Source organism: Zonotrichia leucophrys, chromosome 5 (assembly GCF_028769735.1).
Source record: "Zonotrichia leucophrys gambelii isolate GWCS_2022_RI chromosome 5, RI_Zleu_2.0, whole genome shotgun sequence".
Classification (NCBI taxonomy): domain Eukaryota; kingdom Metazoa; phylum Chordata; class Aves; order Passeriformes; family Passerellidae; genus Zonotrichia; species Zonotrichia leucophrys.
Genome location: NC_088175.1, coordinates 28,996,493 through 29,016,613, shown reverse-complemented (window position 1 = coordinate 29,016,613; position 20,121 = coordinate 28,996,493). Strand labels below are relative to the sequence as shown.

General features: G+C 39.9%; 1 protein-coding gene across 6 annotated transcripts in view; it reads right to left on the bottom strand.

The window, feature by feature from the left end:
- Positions 1-20,121, bottom strand: part of SMOC1 (SPARC related modular calcium binding 1) — a 147,256-nt gene that overhangs the window by 52,591 nt on the left and 74,544 nt on the right. For all 6 annotated transcript variants that reach the window (XM_064713670.1, XM_064713665.1, XM_064713666.1 and 3 more), the window contains 2 exons: positions 16,865-16,964; positions 14,400-14,447 (listed from right to left, as the gene is read on the bottom strand). In XM_064713670.1, the coding sequence (XP_064569740.1) occupies positions 14,400-14,447; positions 16,865-16,964 (148 nt within the window). The remainder of the gene's footprint in view (positions 1-14,399; positions 14,448-16,864; positions 16,965-20,121) is intronic.

Here is a 20,121-nt window from a genome sequence, read left to right as displayed (position 1 = left end):
TATGTATTACCCCCAGATCCAGAGTATTTTAAAGTATTAAAAAAAAAAAAAAAAAGAAAAAAGACAACAAAACTTGTGTGCTGTGTTTGCACTGCAGGGGGTCTTAGACAAAAAATACATGTCCTTTCTAGTATTGCAGGGGAGGTGCAAATTGTTGCCTTAACCACAATCCTTCCCTACATTAAATGAAACAGTTTCAGCAAGTCATAATTAATTTAATAGTCTATGCAACTTCTGTGTACAGACATATAATGCCAACATAAGTGCAGAAAGTTAGCGTTCATGCAAAGAAAATTCTTTCAATCTGGCCAATCAAGGTAAGTTTTTGCAAGCAGCTGAAATAGAAACACACCAGTGCAGATAGACCTCCCCGCCAAGTTTTCACACTCCTGTCCATAGAATTATTTAAGTTGAAAAAGACCTCTAAGATCATCAAGTCCAACCACTTCTATGCATGGAGATCCCACAGCTGTTACAAAAAAAACCCAAACAAACAGCTTTTTAAACCAAATCAGCAAAAGCCACATTCTCACTCTTTATTGCTTTAATTTTACGAAACAGCAGCAATGTGCTGCCTTTGGATATAACAACCTCCAAACACTTGAACATGGACAACTGAAGCAAAATTTTGCTTAGAAAGGGGAAAATATGCCTAAGTGCCAAACATTCAAGGGCTCTGTCGGGCTTAATGGGCTCCTGAGTGCAAAGGTTGACTTGCACTGTCACTGCAGTAATTTTTCTCTTCCTACATCAACTATTCTGTATGCCATATGGATGTCGGCAGCCTTTACTTCAGCACTGCATTCCAGATATCAACCAGATAGGATAAGGAGCCTTTCCCTGTGCCTTCTGGAAGGCATTAGTTCCCCCCACTTCCTTCTCACATCTCCCTTGCAGGTGCAGCAACATGAAAAAAGCCACTGAAGCCCCAAGGACTTTGTGGTCCAATGTACTCAGTGTTTGTTTGGCAGCACAATTCTTCGCCCTGCAAGAAAGCCTATCCCATGCACAGACAGCTGGAAGTAACTCTGACCCCTGTGACACAATTCAAAGCCTCCTCTGTTTGGCTTTTTGATTCCTGATTGACACACTCACTGCCAGGCGGAGATAAATGCTGCTGGGAGGACAATGTTGATCTGCTCGACTATTCTTGTGAAGGACTTTTTCAGAATAATAAACAAAAAACACTGGTGTGCTTAAGTGTCTGAATAGAACTGGAGGTAGACAGAGAGGGGAGCGGAGTGCTTTACAGAGGCTGGCAAGTCGACTGAAGAGTTAATTGTCTGGGTGTACAATGAGTTTATTCTGACCACAAACAAAGAGCTCCCTCTTCCTGGGTCTGGTCCTTCAAAAGCAAACGTGTCAAAAGCAGTCTGGAGCAGCACTCATTAATAGCAATGCTCTAGTCTCTGGGGTTCAGTGGCCTTAAAACTATTGAATCTTGAGATTCAGACAGAATCTCTCTAAAATCCAAAGTCCTTATTTACTGTCTAAGTTCTAAAGGCAGTTCTACAGTAATTAGCCAAAGGAAACCTCCCCTCTAACCTCTCATTCTTTACAGCCTTTAAACAGCATCTTTTGAAAAATTAAGACATAGCAAGGTATTACCCTTCAAACATAATGCTGTAGACACCTTCCCCAACATGAGATCCAGTTTTATATTATTTCAATTATGTGTCATGTAAAAGTGACCCTCAATGTCTCATACTTGGAAAGATACAAAATCCCAGCCCACATTTGGACCTGCATTTCAGAGCTTGCACTATAATAGGTCAAACCAATACAATGTCCAAAACCACCCTCTGCCTCTGGGAAAGTTCAGATCCAGATTCAGATTTGAACTTTGCAGGTTGAACCAAGCCCTTAAGGTAATTACTTCTTAAAATACCTGACTCCCTTCTGTAACCTGTGCAAATCTTTCTGGGGAGAAAAAACGTCTTCCTAGTACTACTGCATGGAAGACAAGGCAGTTGAAAATTGAGCCATTACACTTCGCCATTTTGATGGCAAAACTCCTAGGGATTTTGGTGTCAATGCAGAGACACTACATGTCATTTGAACCAGCAAATAAAGATATAAAGATCAGAGAATTAAGCTGAGCTGTTAGTGAACTTTCTTGTCATGTAAATTTGCTTCACTACTTGTGAAAAGTTGTGTTTTGACACACTTACAGAAATGTAGCATTCCAAAGAACATTTTTCTCAAGTGTATGGGCATGCTTCCAAGCAGAAGACAAACTATCTGAAGATTATTAAAGCCATTATTAAAGAGCATTCACCTAATTCAAACTTGAGACTCACCCTCTGCTCTTCCCTTTCTCAAGCTAAAATCCCCAATACAGTGCAATCAACTAATATAGGAGGACAGGAGGGAGCCAAAAGTTTGTGTGATCTCTCTTTTGTTCTACTGAGTAATAAGTGAGGGATTCAAAACCTCAAAATCTGTGAAATAAGATTTCTTGGCAAGCCACCAGTTTCTCTCCAAATTGTAAACAGTAAACCACAGTCTTAACCAATTTTGCAGGCTTGGACTTTTAGACAAGAAGCAGCAGTACCCCACAGGTACAGATGTCTGAGTACAGATGTAACTCAGAATAAGGAACCTGTACACAGTCCTGTTATTTAGAGTCAGAACTCTCAGTTCATTTCTGGGCCAAACTCCAACACAGAGATGATCTTCTCTATAAAAGCAATTTACACATAAGATATGGGACAAAGAAGCATATGATCAGATTTTAGTTTGGTTATCAGAGCATTTCTGAGGTCAAATGCAAGGAAGCTTAAATGGAGAAGACCTGTCACTGTGCATAGATTTACCTTACTGCAGTTTTCAGACTTCACAGCCAAACTCCTTCCCAAAAGGCAAAAGAGGTCTCTTCAAAAATTTGGAAGTAATAGGAAAAATAAATGCCCAAGGCCAGATTTGAACCTTATCTGTTAAAAAGGTGAAGTAGGTAATAAAGGTCAGGTTACTTTTGAGACCATCTTCAGTTTAGATCTGCACAAAAAGCTTTCTTTTTGACCAATGTGGAATCAGTGTCAAGCTGTGAAGACATTGTCCCCACTGTGCCCTCCCCCACTTTCAGAGGCTTATTATTCTCACTCTTCTGTAACAATCCCAGCAGCAGTTTTATTCCTTAAGCAAACAGAAATCATCCTGTGACTTAGAAATACATGCTCTTGTCATCAGCTCTGACCTACAGAACCAAGCCTCCAGTTATGTCACTGTCTCAAAAAGTGACAGGTAGGTTGCCAGTGATTTTAATTGTCTTGATTTAAGTAAAAAACCTTAAATTCACTTCCAGAGTGGCTCAAATTGCCAGGAAAAGCAGAAAAAAAAAAAAAAAAAAAAAAAAAAAAGGACCTGCATATCCATTCAAAGGCTCTTGAGGGAGCTGCTAAGATACAAGTAATTTTCTTAATCTACCATTTCCACTCTATCAGATTCAAGCCCTTCATTTCCCTGGTATTGCTGCATTTTTCTACCCAACTGCCATTCTGGCTACTTTACTGAGTTAAAAACCAAAATGTTCTCTTTTTTTTTCAACTACTGTATAAGCTATACAACACTTTTACCTTGAAAGATAACCATATTCCCAATCCCATGATTTCAAAATTCATTCTTTTATTTTCTTCATATATCTTCTGAAATAAGCTATGCAGCAGCAGGGACAACACTAAAATACCTCCTTGGACTAGATTCCATTAGCCCTACTGAACAGCTTACCTAGAAATGCTACATGTAAGTGCCACATATTGATTTGTATGTTTATTTCACAATAATAATGAAAAATGAATAATTAAGAAGATTTCAGGACATAGCATCTAGCAGCAGACAAGCTATGAGCCCATCCTCACCAGCAATCTAAGAATGTTTAAAACATTCTAGTTCAATTGCTTGTTGAGAAAGGAGAAGGGGAACAAAGCTCAGAGTCCCAGCTCAGCTTCCAGGCTCTGCTTCCGTCATCTGGTAAGTTTTCCGACAGGATCTCAGCCTGCCTGTCATTGCAGACTGATGTTTCACAGCTGCTGGCAATGTTCTGCACTGCTAAAGAAATGAATCTCGACCACCATGGAAAGTGGCTCTTCTCCTTATGAACCAGCAGCAATTTCAGTATGTAAAAAATCAGCTAGGACAACACCTGGGAAGGCTATTGGAATGCCTTCAAAACTAGAAACCACATACAGCCTGCAGAAAGAGGCTCCCAATGGGAGCAAAGAATATTTTTCATTCAGCTGTGTACTTCAGCTGTCCTTCAAGAGTCTAATGCCGTCCCCTACTGAGACACATACCTGAGGGGAAATGGAGACACAGCTAAAAGAATCAGGGGGAATAAATGGTTTCTTGGTATGGTCATAGCACATAGCACCAAAAACTACCTATTACCAAAAAACATGACTACTTAATACATTTGCTGAGGAATGATGACATTTTTACCAAGTACCAATAGCAGCTGGCTGTAGGGATGGCAGGCAGTTTCAAAGCAGAGTCTCCAAAGCTCATTTTGACCAGGAGACACCTTCACAAGTCAAATGGCATAGAAGAGCTTTGTGTGGTAAATACAACCCAGCAATTACATAGCTGTAAATCCAGCACTTCCTTTTTTTTTTTTTTTTTCTACAGAAAAGGATCAAGGTAATGAAGATGAGGGGAAGAATTGAAATAACCTTATTCTTCAGGAAGATTAACAATTGAAGGGAAATAAGCTGTAATAAACACCGAATAAAGAAGAATTAGACTCTATATCTGTGTAATAAAAACTGCATCCAAATGCATATCAATATAGGCTACAACAAAATTTCTTGGAAAAGCTATTGCCAATCCATAGAAGGGATGCTAGGCCATCTTGTTCCAAGAAGGAGTACTGTCTGTATTAATGAATTGAGAAAAGGGAGGTGAGTTAGAGCAGGCAACGTAATACATGGCTGCTCCACAGTCTTGGCACTAAGCTTCACAGGGAAACTGGAGAGAAGAGACAAAACACAGAGAAACAGACTACCAATATTATACAGGCTGGGTAAATCACAGTCAGCAAAAGCTGGACTAGTTAGGAGTGTTTGTTGGTGGCTTTTTTTTTTTAATCCAAAGCAGAAACACCTCTAAAGTGCCAGCATTACTTACACTGTAGAGTGAGTGATGAGATCAAGAAATCAGCAATAGCTAGCACTGAGAATGTTTAAAACTAGATTGAAGGACAGGAAGTAGAGGAAGAGATGCTTAACATTTTTATAGCTTTGTACTTGGTAGAAGAACTCTTTTATATCTCACCCTGTAAACACTAGAAGTATTATAGATACTGCAGAATTTTAAGCTGCAGTATCTTAATTTTAAACCATCTTCCATTTGGCTCACTGCCTTGAGTGACATTTGAAATAAAACAGTGAGCAAAAAAGTTTCCACACAAAGAAATATTTTGCTTAAGGCACCATATCTCATAGCAAGATTTTTAGCACTTGACATTGCCCCAAACTTTGAGCAAAGTTTGCAAAAAGCTCTATAGCACTGTCAACAGCTGCCTGATCACTGCTGGCAAAAGCAACAACCACCTTATGATTGTTTAGTTTAGCCTCTCTGTTTTTATTCTACCTACAATATATCATTTTTTTTCCCTTTTTTTCCAGGAGCCACTGCTTTGATGTGAAGTATTCTCTGTTTCCATACAGCCCAACAGACACTCCCCTCCTCAACTACCTCCCCTGAAAGGCTGCTCAAAATCCACAATCAACTACCACCCTGTCATTTCTAGGCTGTGCAAGAGCCCAGATAGCTGCAGCTGTGGAAAAGGGAGCACATCTGAAATGCCTAAAGGAACACTGTGATTCTGATCAAGTCAAAAAACAACAATTGTTATGCAAGCTTTATATACTAAAAACAAGATCCCCAGCTTTGGAAACATTTCTGAAGCTACCTGGTAATATACAGTGAGCTGGGGCAAGGGGCATAGAATGGTGTGGTTGCAGTACGACTCTTTCTTCTTTCTCTCCCCAGTATCACTCACATTCCCCTTTACTGCTCTCCTTCTAGCTCTGGTCTCCTCAAGGTAAAGACTCTATAAATTCTCCCACATCTTCAAGGCCTGTAAGTGGGGGGTTGGAGACAGCAGCAGCAAATTTGCCAGATCAATGGCTATTTGAAATTCAGACATATGGCTGAAGCCCTACAGCTGCATGTGTTAATTACCACACGTGTCCCCTGTAAAGCAGTCTGTTAAACACAAAAAGAAAACAGAAGAGAAAAAAGCCTTTCCAAGGGATTAAGTAAATAGTCTAAATTTTTGACCCTGCTCCCCCAGACACATGCCTGTGTATAAGCTGCCTTCCTTTCTCCCAACACCTGCATGCTGAGGAAGCACAAGACCCCTGCCACCTCTAGCCATGTGCAGCCAACCTATCTCAGAGTGTGCTTTCCCCCTTCCAGCTCCTCATTTCCAGCCTCTTCTCTCGCCAGCCCCTCTCCCTTTCTCCTTTAGAGGACTCATTCCTGGCTGACAACCAGACTAGCCTTGGGCTTACAATACGCCTTTTCATTTCCTTGCAGGCAAAGAGAATGGATACCTCACTGTTATATCTGTATTGCATGTGTGAAAATGAAGAAAAAGGAGGGGAGGGGGAATATATGTTTTTCCACTGCTCGTTTCCACAGGTTTTTTTCCTCCCTGGATCATTAAAGAGGAGTGTCAGAGCTTTAGTGAGTGAGCACAATTTTGCTCTCTAACTACATAGCCCCAGTTTTTTCACCCCAGAATCTGAGTATTGCCTAAAGGAGGTTTACTATTTGATTATGACACCAAAGGAACAGTTCTTCTCTGTGAGGGAAGGAATGGAGAACAGAGGGAATCAGATACAGTAACAATACTGCTGGAAGGACCTCCAAAGGACCTAATCTGCTTCAGAAAGAAATGTGTATATACAGAATAAAGCATCTCAGTGTACACAGAGTATAAATGACAACACCTTTTCAACACTGAAATATTTTTATTTTAAAGGTGAAGGTCAATCCTCAAGTTACAGACGGCCAGACATCTACAGATGTATTACTCAAAATGAACCAGAGACAGCTGATTTTAAGAATCATCTAATTTAACGGCATATTTGTGAGAAGCTGAACAGTCGAGATGAAACCTGTCAAGTCCTTACACAAATTGCTTTGCTGCAGCTCCTGAAGGTCCCATCAGAAACTTGAGCACTGAGCTGAGCACAGGAACATGTAGTAAAAGACACGGACACTGCCTAGAAAAACTCAGTCTGTGGGGAAGACTTCTCCCATCCTTAGCCTCTATCAAAGCATTTTACAGTACAGCTCCCTTGCAGTCAACATAGAAGAAAAGTCCAGGTGAGCACACAGAGGAAAGCTATTATTCCAGATAGATCTGTTGTAAAGAAGCTTTAATTCCCCTAGGTGCCATCCCAGGAACTTGAACAAACATTGGGGTTGTCTCTCCAGCTTCTCCCTACCTTATTTAAGGACACACATGGTGTGCATGCATTCAAGATTACCCATCACAATTTCATAGTTTATTTCTCTTACAGAGAAACTTTGACAGAGCTCAGGGGGCAAAGGAGTTGAAAGAAAAGTATTTCCAGCCCCTTGACCAAACACCTGCACCACGACAAAACACATTTCCTGGTGCATTACTCTGATTTGAAAGAAAACAACACTAACATTCAGATGTCTAGACTGTATAAAGCATGAGAAGAATAATGTCAACAACTCTTTAAAAAGAGAAAAGGTTTTGAGCCTAAAGTATTTTAACAACAAAACCAACTGACAGATCCCAAATTTATTCCATTTCTCTGCAAGCTGCAATGATCAGACACCAGAAATCCATGTATAGCACATAAACAGTTAATAATACCTTAACAGATGTTGTTTAATCAATTGCTAGTCTACTTATTAGATCTACTCACCAGGCTGCTCAATACTATGACTTAATAATTTAAAAACATTTACAGCTGTTCTTAAGACATTACAGACAGGACTTGTCTGTAGATTGCTATAATAACACTTGTAAACTACAATTTTATTAAGTCATATTATATAGACTAAGCTACTGATTGGAACTGCTACTTTTTAGATGAAAGCAGAATTCTTGCATTGTATCAAACAAAATACACTTTAAAACAGAATTTGCCTTCTTTTATACTTGCCAATGAAACTTTCTTCAGTCTCAAATTTGATACATATGTTCTGAGGCCCACAAAAAAGTCTTGATGAAAACTAAACAATTTCAGACAAGGCAGCAATGTGGGGAACCAAAAGAATTGTTTTCAGTTCTACTGTTTATGTAACAAATTTGAAGTTTTACTTCTAGACTTTAGTATTTCAAAAATCTGTTTTCTTCATGTGATATATCTAAGTGCTTTTTAGAACATTGCTCTGCTCTGGAAAAGTTATCTAATATACACAGTATTGCAAAATTACATTCCTCTGTTCTCAAAAAATTGATTCCCATTTAAAGGCTGGGTTCTTGCTATCTAATAAAATCTGTTATGTTGGCAAACTATAGTCTACCATACCTGTGAAATTGACTTGCTTTCTACAGTTACATTTAACTGGAACTTAATAAATAATTTTGTAGATGATACACAGTATAGAGACAGCAATAGGAACCAGGGAGAATTCTGACTATTTACAAGCCGGCAAACTTACTGATTAAGAGCATTTTTTACAGAACTATTCTTATAATAGGGAAGCAAACTTCAATTCCATTGCTAAGCTTGCTTGGAAATATAAATATGAGCTAAGCAAAATCTTATGTGCTACAAATTCCATCTACAGAAATTTTGCTCACAGCTCACTTGAGCTATTGCAGGACTGCTTTTTTTTTTTACGCTAACCCCATAACTCCTCAGTCAACTGAGCTTTTATCCTAGTTTCGCAAAAAGCAGCACATATTCATGTTTCTCCCATAGATTCTTTCCTAACTCCCTGATTTTAACAGGGTAGACTGAGAAACTGTCACCATCAATGTGTGGTAGAACAAATCAAGCTTTTGCTTATCTGAAGGACTTGCAGCACACACATATAGCAAATTGGTTGCTTTCAGGAAGCAGACTTAATACATACGTATAGTACAGTCTGACTTTCCACTGAGCTACACTACACACTCAGCTATATCGACAAGCATCAAATTGTTTGTGCACATTTTCACCACATGTGCATCTTTTACCTATAAAAGACCTGAGAAACACATCAGTCCTGGTCTAGGAACATTACACGATGAAGTTAAACAGTTCTGAAAATTATAATTGCATGAAAATTCTCCATCTGGATTTCTAAATTAGTATATATTCTTTATTTAAATATATGCATTAAACATAAGGGATCCAGATGAATTGTTTCGGTAGCTCTGCAGACTTGCTACCTGCTAATTTCTGCAAGAAATGAAACATAAGATGGTGTTCACCAACTAGAACCATCACTTGACTTCATATTGCCTGGATAAACTTGTATTTACTTCATCTTACTGATGAAGGCCACACAATATTCTTCTGCTGTATTCTCCACTAACTGCTAAAGACACCAAAGCATTTTCTGTGTTCATGAGGCTGGAGACGCAGTTGAAGCTCGATTTGTGTAACAGCACAGCTGTGTTTCAATACATAGCACTGGGTTGAATACAGAAACATCTGGAGAAGGTGAAGACCAAAGACCCAGTCTGATGTTTTAGTCACATTTCAATTTGATGGTTTATGTCAAGGTATTATCTGTCTTCTGTGAGCCATTCGAGCCCCTGTGGAGGCCATGGGCTCTTCTCCCTCCAAGCTGAGGACAGGTGAATTAGGGCCAGCTGCACCTGACTTCTTACCATCAGCAGACAAACCTTCCAGGTCCCCAGCTACAAGCAGCTCCATTTATTTTCATCAGCACAAGCCTCCTTTGCTTGGGTTTGCCTGAGGAGAGTGTTCGCCCTTTACCGCTCAGCCTAATTACTGACTCACACTAATGGCTCATTACTGATTCAAATTGCTCAGTCTCTTGGCTGCATAACTGGGCCATTAGCATTTTCTAGAGGTAAGACTCTTGGAAAAAAGCACGAAAAAAGCCACAGAATGGGCCAACTTGCCCACAATTGCAGCTCAGGATTTTCCTGCCAACAAAGCCTGCCTTTAAACTAATTTCTGACAGTTAAACACACAAAAAGGAACCCAATTCTACATGCTTAATTTGCAGGAATTTCAAGTTGCTCATCTTAGGTTTCTCAGCAGGAATTTCAAGTTGCTCATCTTAAGTTTCTCAAACCGTTTCAGTGTTTTCTTGTACACTGCAAAACTCACTGAGAAAAAACTTTTTGCAGCTCCATACAAGAGTCATGTCTACACATAAGATAGTAAGTGTACAACAAGCTCAGCCTGGGCTTTGCTTTCTGCAGGTCCATCAGAGCTTACATCTCACCAACAACTGTTCAGGCAATTGCAGATGCTATTGTCAGCTTTTGCAATAGGGAAACAAGACAAGTCAAAACAGGCCTGGAACGTTTTGCACTGCAAAAGACTTTATAAAAGAAAAAGGGAGTTCATACTACTCAAGACTCTTCATGACTGACACTGAAAGGTACTCCTGCCCAAATTTACCCTTCAGTTGCATCACCTTTAAATCCTAGACTACTGGGATCCATCCTTTCCCACTTCCTTCATTTAGTTGGTTTGAAAATGGTATCATACAGTGTCCAGAACTGTAAACTACCATTAATGAACCAGTATCCCCACTTCAATATATTTCCTCTTCACTCACTTTTAATTCACTGTTTCCAGTTTTAAGAAGGAAGACCAGGTAAATTTACAGAGATAAGCAGTTACATGGCTGTTTTTTACATCCCTCTGATTCCTAACCAGACTACTTTTAAAACCTTCTTGGTGACTGTAAAGGCACTACTCTTGATCTGAGCTAAAGCCCCAACACTTTCCAGATAAAGAAAAGAAAACTTTATTTTGTTCCATGTTTACTTCTTTTGTCTCAAAGTATGGCACAATGTCCCTGTGGCTGGAAAGGAATGCTCTGCATTCTTTAGGCAGGAAGAAATCCAGTAAGGTTGGCTCCAAGGATGCATTTCACTGCTTTTTAAAACATTAACAACGTCCTAGCGGGAGAGACTGGGGAGATCCAGACCTCTAGAGGACAGCATGCATTTTCCTAGTGTCTCAGGGCCATCAAACTGAGCAGCAACTGGAGCAAATTAATGCAAGAAGTTCCTTATGAGAAAGGACTGTACAAAGAGCAAAAGCAGGTTCTGGATATCCTAATCTCACTGAAGAGCAATTACATTTCTTGGGAACTTGTTCTTTGCTTATGGGAAAAATTCAGCACTAAAAGGACATGGGTAAGTGTCTGAGCTGCAAAGTCACAGAGCAAGCATGCCCTGGAGGGCCTGGGTTTCCATTCCACCTCATGCAAACATACCTCCATCTCCCCAGGCCCCAGTCTGCATTCCAGCAACTGAACACTTCTCAGGACAAATCAATATGGCCTATTTTAAAGTTTTAGGTTTGGGGCCAATTTAATTTGATTTAAATTACTTTATGGGGCAAATTGTATGACTAACTGGCATTGCACCACACAGCAATAGCAGTAATGTAAATATGGATAACCAGAGCACGGAATTTTGAAAGAAGAAGTATCTCTTGCCAGCATGCTTGCTTGCTCTCTGCAGAAAGCTCCACAGAACCACTTTCTGGAACTACATGCCAAGTCACATGAACATGAAGCCATTTTGTTTTCTACTCATCAGTATTGAGAGAGTCTGTGAGTGGAATCATGTGTTACCTCATATCTTCTGGTACTCGAACATACCTAGTGAGCCCCAGAAATTGGAGCTTAACAGGAAGGAAAAGAGGGGAAAAGATCTGGAGAAAGATTTATTACCAATAACCAGCCTTTTTCTACTTCCAACATTAATTTGCTTCTTCTAAAGGCGAGCTAGTATGCTAGTAAAGTCTTCATTTATTACCCAGCAGCATAAGCCTACCCATCCACACTGTTTCTAAGGCAGAGCAGCCTCCACCCTTTTGCCCTGAAGACTTGAAAGGCACGAAGTTTATTAGCTCATATTTTACATTCCTGTATGAATGAGAAAAAGGAAATCACTTTTGAAAGTCTTAGCTATTCTTTGTCTTCCTCAGAGTACCTATTCTGTGCCAGATATGCTCTTTGACTATAAGACCCTCACTCAGGGATGAAGAGAGGGAGGAGTCTCCTGTGCAATGGGAAAATTCCAAAAGCTCTCAAATCAGATGGCAGTTGCCCAAAGAGGTATCAGAAGTTTCCAGGCTGTGCCTCTACAATAGAAGAGTCATCACTGACCCAGTTCCTGCTGGACCTCTCTTCCTCCTGCCCTTTTTGTCACCTTTCAAAGGGCAATCTTTGTATCAAGTGTCTGAACACTCAGCTAGAACAAATGGTTATGTTCATGGCTGGCTTGCCATCAGAGAAGCCAGACCTGCAGCAACCACCTTGCTTCAAGAAAGCCAGGCTGTTCTTGATTCCAACTTCCTTCCAAAAGGACTCGATACTGGAACTTTGAATCAAGGTAACTTAAGGCAAGGAAAAAAAAACTGATAAGAAGGACGAATTCATTTTTAAATTAGTCATTTTCACCACAAGATGAAAAAGTAATGCTATGTCCATCAAACTTTAAACCAAATTATTACAGCTTCTAACAGCCCTCTTGATTTTAAAAGGCCCATTAAATATCTTTTCAGAAGTATTTTTCTAACATGATGGAATAGGGCCAGACTTGCTTATGTGTGGGTTTCTAGCAGATATGAACAGATTCAGAACTGCAGGAGACAGTAAGTTTACAAGACTGCTTGAAGCATTCTGGCCCAAAGGGAAACATTTCCCCTTTGACAGCTACTGCACGTTTCTGCAGCCACATGACCAAGCATACCATCATTGAAACAGGATGCCACAGGCAGCACCAAGGAGAATCAATTTATATTACAAATTTTAAATTAGTTCATACCATTTACAGTTTTCTTTTTGCATGTTCCAACCCTTGAGTTAATAAAGGGAGTGTGGAAGAAAAAACAAGTTCAGATGTTTTCCCATTTTGCTCCTGTTTCTCATGAAATCCAATGTCAGCTGCTTTCAATTCTAGACCAGGACTACCCAGGTAAAAAGTCTACAAATAACTCCAAAATAATGCAGATTTCAAGAGCTATTTGATTTGCTTGTACTTCAGGCTAGACTGGCAATGATTGCATTAAGAGAATTATAACCATGTGTTCAGGTGCCAATTACACATTAATGCATAATTACACGTTTAAAGAGACATATCCTTACCTAAAATAAGAAACAGGCTTCAGTATTCAGTCTCAGCTAAGTAGTTTTCCTTGCATATTTCTTCTCCTTACCTTAAGCTATTATATACAAGCAATAGGCTGCAGAGCAGATATGCTCAAAATACATCTCTACTCTGAACAGAGCAATCGAATCCCATTAAGTGCTTTCAGGACCTGATTGACATTCCCAGCATGGAAGATGTCCCTGTCAGTGTTTTCCTTCCTTCTGAAGCGTCAGGAATAACTGGTTTAGAGAGTTAGCACTAAAAATCCTGCTTTGCTTATCAAAAGAAGAACTTCTCCCAGGACAGAGCATTCATCCTCACCAGCAGAAGCGAGGATGCATTCAGCACAGTTTTCCTGGAGTACAGACACAAACTCAAAACTTGACTCTCCACTGGGGCTAGAGGGGAAAAAGGCTGAAAATTAGGGTTTGGAAAAGGCCTAAAGACATATTTGAGTGCTCCTCAATGTATACCTCAGTGGTGAACCCTCCCAAAGCTATTGCAGCGAATGCAAACCAGAGGACACAGGGAAGAGCACAGGAGAAGAACAATGACCCATCTAATGCTCTGCTCAGGAAGGGCAAGGACTGAAGATAGGAGTGTAAAGAAGAAAAATCAGTGCCTGCGAGGTGTCCAAGCAGTGCCTGCGAGGTGTCCAAGCACTGCTAAGGTTTAACCCAGCACTGCTCCAGCTGGCCAGAGGGCTTTATGCACTGTTAAAAAACCTCAACTTTCAATGCATACAAAGCCACAGCCATGACATTGGCACTCCTGTTTCCCAGAATACAGATCATACTGACAGCCTTCCTAATCTCTAGGAATTTTACTGAGCAATGCTCAATATGTGACTTCAAGGTCAGCAAGCAGAAGTTATTCTGGACCAGCCATTCCTTTGGGAAGCTCAGCTTTCTTGTACTTTAACTCAACTGAGAAGCACAGAGCAGAGAACACCCTTTTCTGCTCCACAGGGAGCAGAACAGTGAAGGGGAGCTCTAGTGGCACATCCACCCCTGCACCCTGGAGCTGGTTAGGAACCCATGTTCTGAGCTATCTTAAGGGACTTGGCCAGGCAGCTGCTGTTACAAAAGTTGGTGAACCACAGGACTCCACTCACCTTTCCTTCCCGAATTACCCTGGCTTGATGGTTTATCAGTTACAGAACCTAGAGGAGAGAAAGAAAAAGAAGAAAAGACATCCATTTAGATGCTGTACGGTCACACAAAGCATATGATGTCTCAATAATACAGTCTATATCTTAACCCATAAAGCATCTATTTAACTTGTCAACAGCTCCATTTAAGACTCAGAGAGCCTGTGGCTTCAACCAAATTGAAAAGTATAAGGAAGTTTTACGCATTAAGACATTAAATTGGGATAAGGGTAAACAAGAAATCTTTAGTAGCTGGATCTAGTGATTTGAAAGACCTCAACAGAGCATCATGCTAGTAAGAAACGTGGAATAAATCCAAGAGCAAGAATGAAAGATCAGTAAGAGTCACTTTCATTTGCAAATGTCAGGAAGAACAAATCAAAAGCAGATGGGGAGAGTGTGCAGGGAATGCAAGCACAGTATTCCAGAGGAAAGGGATTAAGTGGGACAATTTTCAGAAAATGGATTTCAACCAACCCCAGAACATCCCCAGCTGTTTGAAATGGGACACTGAATAAGATCCAGCATGTACTTGAACAGAACACATCTCGGGTTGTTGACTTTAACTTGGATCTTTGCATAGTATGTATGATTCTCTGCTTGGTACTGCACTCTACTTTAGTGCCTCATCACAGTTTTCTACTAAAACTTGACCAGGTAATAAAAGCTAGTCAAATAAATCCATTACCAATGTGTATAAAAATCTGACAAGCATTTTTTTTTAATAGCTTTATTCACAGGAAACTGATTCTTCTATGTACCATTACTGAACAATTCTAATGATTACTGAACATTCAGGAAACATGGATCAAAAGTCAGCTTTAAAGAAGGTATCTCTGACAGCCCCAAGAATCTGATCAAGACAACCTCTGAAGGTAAACTATTGCCTGGACACTTTCCCTTGCAGATCAGCTCATCACAGATCTACTGCTGAATTACAAGTGGTAAGCACAAACTCTGTATTAGTCATCATATGTCTAACATCTGTGTCCTACAGTACAACATGACTTTCCTTTTCTGCAACATGATTTCATAAACAGCACAAGACTAACTGAATAGATTAGTAAAAGTCTAAAACATGCCCTACCAAAATGATAAATGGTGTCATAAAGTCATATTCTAAAGGTTTAAGCCAAATTATTGTAGGATTGCACCTTAAACTAAAATAGGATATTTTTTTTTTCTTTCCACATGCCTGTGATAAACCAAGCATCTCCTCAAGGTACATTGGGTCACAGCTCTCCCACTCAACTCAAACCCTTATGCAAGTCACTTATTACCACAAGTAATAAGCGCAAGTTTGCTTATTACCACAGAACAACCTACAGCCAAGAGGACACCGTATAAGATGAGAAAAAATCAAAGTCCTAAAGGTTTGACTGCTGTCATACTCCTATTTAAAGGGCAAACACTGCAAGGTGTGAGAGAACTATACTAAAAACTCTTGAGGCGCAGACTGTAGAGCATGAAGACATGTGGCATCACTGAACATGTTAGAAACAAACTCCTATGCTTGCTGCCTTTTCCTTCTTTAATTTTTTGGGGAGGAGACAGGAAAGTGAGAAGGCAGCATAATTCCAGTGTTGCCCTTCAATTCTCCCCAGAGTACAGAACAACCCTGCCTGTGTTTACTGTGGTTGTCACAGCAGGACTGTTCACAACAGCTCACAAAACAAGACCACTATTGATCAGGGCCATATGAAAATCTGGAGCCCAATCTCATTCCACTCGAGCCATGGAGTACCAAATCCAATGGTGTGGAGAAGAAAGAAAAACAACATTACTCTTTTTTAAAGAAAATTGTGGATTTGGTGTCAATAAACTGCTGAGCAACAAAGTAATGTCAGGCTGAGTGCCCAGAAACACATCACTTAATAAACATGAGTAACAGCCTGGGTCTGGACCTCCCTCTTGTGAGCTGTGGCACAAGCCCAGCGTTGTCCACCACGTGACACAAACACAGGGATCCTAAACTAAGCAATGTGGCCAAAAGACCCAAATTCATTATAACAGCAGGACCCCAGAAACTGACAGTTTTGCACAGAACCACCTTCATGAATTAACAGAAATCACTCTGTACAAAAAATTACTCGACATTCCACAATATACAGCCCAAGAACCATTTCATTACAATACAGCTCATGGAAAAAAGTTGTCCCATCCTTTCAGCAAATCTGTGGTGTTGGTGTACACAGCAACACTGACTCTTGCCTTGGCTGCCACAGGTTGTCACCTTAGTGGTTTTTCTTACTGAGCCTTGCAGAAACGTCTGTATCCTAATTGCAGGGTGGACATGCCAGAGTCCAAAGTGCAGCATTAAGTGGGGTAAACTGGCCAAGTCACCTGAAAGATTGAGCTCTCAGAAGGATGCATTCACCCCAACCCTCTGGTTATCAAGTTAGTATTTGCTGAAGCCAGTCCCACAGTACCTGAACATACAGGAGTTTTGTTCTGTACAGAAGAGCCGCTAATAGGTTTGCCATCAGGTGTCACACACCAGCAGTATCCAGTGTAGGTATGGCACTGCACCTGTTTAATAAAACAAAGAGCAGGCATTTCATTTCTCGCTCTATCACCAACCACTTTATTATCATTCAGCATCTTATTGAAAGTCCCAACCCAGAGGTATCACAAACACATGCTTCAGAGCAAGAATGTCTTACAGAAGAGTACCTTTGATATCATTATCTTTTCTTCCCTCACCACCCCCCTACACCCCAAGAAAGGTGATTTCTCCTACACCAACTCCTGCAGCTGAAACTCAGAAGGCAAAAGAAGTTACAAGTAATCATCTGAGAACACTTTAGTTGGGAGGTGCAGCAGTTGTATCTCAGCTCATTCCACCCTCTGCTACATCCCATTTACTGTTTACTATTAAAAACCTGTCCCGCTGCATCCCCAACTGGGTTATGCAAAGGCCACCCTATCCCAAATTCCATAGCCACTGCTTGAGAGCACCATCTGTAGGCATTTCAGAAGCATTTTGTTCAGTAATGGCTGGAAAAGGGCAATACCGACTTGCTTAACAAACCTTCTCCAGACAGATTTAAGCTCTGTTGTGTTACTATGCAAACTACACAGCAGGAGCAAGATCCAACATGCTAGCTCCTCATATATTGACATGGACTTAAGAACATTTGATGAATGTTCTAGTGAGTCAAAAGGTACACAGTATAAAATTCATCTTGATTGACTTTAAAGCTCTACTTCTGAACTGAACATCTAGAACTGCCCAGTTCCTTCCTTCACCACAGAAAGACACCAGAATTACGAATTCAGATACAGAACCTCTCAAATAAGGGTAAGTTCTAATCTTGCAGACTGATCTTAGTAACATCTATGGAGACATTAATTCAGCACCACTAAAATTTCATTCAGCCTAACAAATCTAATGATAGCCTTTGCCTCAGCTTCCAGAGTAGCCAGCAACTGGATGAAATTCAGGATGCCTTTGACATCTTTGAGATAAAAGTAAACTACCATTGTACAGGCATCTGTGTAAACACTAACAGGTCTCAAAATTCTTTCAAACAAGCATACTTTCAGCTGGAGTTAAATGTGCACATCAGTACCTTGAAATGGTACAGAAGTGCATCCTGTTACTATAAACTAGAGATGGCTCCTTCAATACATTTCTGAAAAAAGCCATTAAATGAGACCATTTCAGACACTGCCTTTTTCTTTTACTTGTAAAATTAATTCTGTTCATTCTCTCTTTTTCCAAACAAGTTCACTGAAACCAATTTCCAATTCCAGTCCTCCTCACACAGAAAAGAAGAGTGATGGGGTGTTTGTGCTGGTCCCCTCATTAGGGATCCTTCAGAGCAAAACCAGTCATTCCCCCTCGCTGACAGCTGGCTTCAATGCCCTAAGGTAGCAAAGTTTGTACAGAGACTTAACGACAGTTTTTTTTAAAGGCTTTGAATATCACATAAAACATGATCTAAGAGCAATTATAACACAGTACGTCGTGTTTATCTTGGGTTTTACTTGTTTATCTTGGGTTTTACTAAAGTGCAAATCAGTCATTTTGCCTCAAGCATTTACTTTTAGTAGCCAAAATCAACAGCTATCTCATGTACCCATGTTACTGCAGTCACTGTCACTGCTATTTGCAGATTCATTTTTCTTCTCTCAGTATATCACAATACTGATGGCAAATTACTCAAGAGTACTATGACTATAATAAACAATAATCAAGTTAGAAAATATTTGTTATTGCTCAATGTTATCAATTGAACACTCAAAACAAATGTGATGGATCTGTTTGGGTTTATGTTTAGAGTTTATCTTTTCTGATCACACACACACACAAGACTGCATTCCCAACAGCACAAGAAGCTGCATTAATTGTAAAAATCCTACCAAGGGATAGAGCTAAATGCCAGGATAGGGTCTTGAATTGTAGGGCAAGACTATTCCATGTTACGTTATATAAAAAAACCCAGTGTACCCAGCATTTAAAAAACTCAAGTACTAGTCACTTGATAGTCCTTTAGCCAAACTTTCGAGAAAATAACAAAGTATGTGGCAGAGGAGTCAAAAAAATGTATTGACACAAATTCAGGACAGATGCATCCAGAGTTTGTTATATAACACACCTCAGTGGAGAGCTACAAATTACATACTCTCATTTATGGAAGCCAAGCACATTAAACTCATAAAAAAGTGAAGTAATTTTGTAAATAACTAGGCTAAGAAATGCTAGTCTTCCTTGGACTGGTATCCCATGACCTTTTCTTCCCCCATGCTGCCATTAAAAAAAGAAAGAAACTGCCATTAGAAAAAGGAAGGGGGAAAAAAAATCTGAGACTGACAGCACTCAGCACTTTCACCACAACCACATGTTTTACTGCAGTACCAAAGGGTTTCCTTTCTACAGATAACAGCTGCAATTAAAGCTCAGCCATTATCCTAAAGGCCAGACAGCCATGAAGAATGGGCACTGCAGAAATCTCCAGGGTCAGTGCAGTTGTTTTTCCTGAATGGCTTCACACTGAGACACCTTTCAGCATGATACCTGACCAGGTCTCAGTACAATTTAGGGTCATAACAACAGTGGCCTACAGCCTAGAATTTGCATCTTAAAGTCTGGGAGGGAAAGTAAACTCTTCATCACTTACATAGTACTGGTATGCCACTGAAAAAAGCGTAAAGGCGACAGCTGATCCAGTACACTGTCTAAGCACTGTGTGTAAACAAACATAAAATGTTGACTATTTCAGAGCACCTCCAGCGATGAATATCCAAAATTTGGGGGTTTACTTTAAAATTTTCCATTGACCTTACATTTGAGCTTTAATTTCTAAACAAAATTTCAACTGTCAACCCAAAATTCAACCTCATTCTCATCCTGCTCCCAAAGTAGTGAGATTTTTAAACACTCATCTTCAGGTAAGTAAGTTTGCAAGCATGACAGATGTTTACTGCACAGATCTCATCTTCAGTTATTGAGTTCATTTTGACTCTATCAAAATACAAGTTAGAAAAAATATGTTTGACTTTTTTGGCTCTCAGTCTTCTAAAGCTAAGCATTGAGGCAGAGGAAATACAATCTTATATATTAAATACAATCTTATATACTTAATAGACTTGATTGTTAACCAAGCTGCAGTTACAGAATGCGCCTGTTATGGCTGGAAAGGCACATGACAGAATTTGGTATCTCAGATTAACACACAACAGC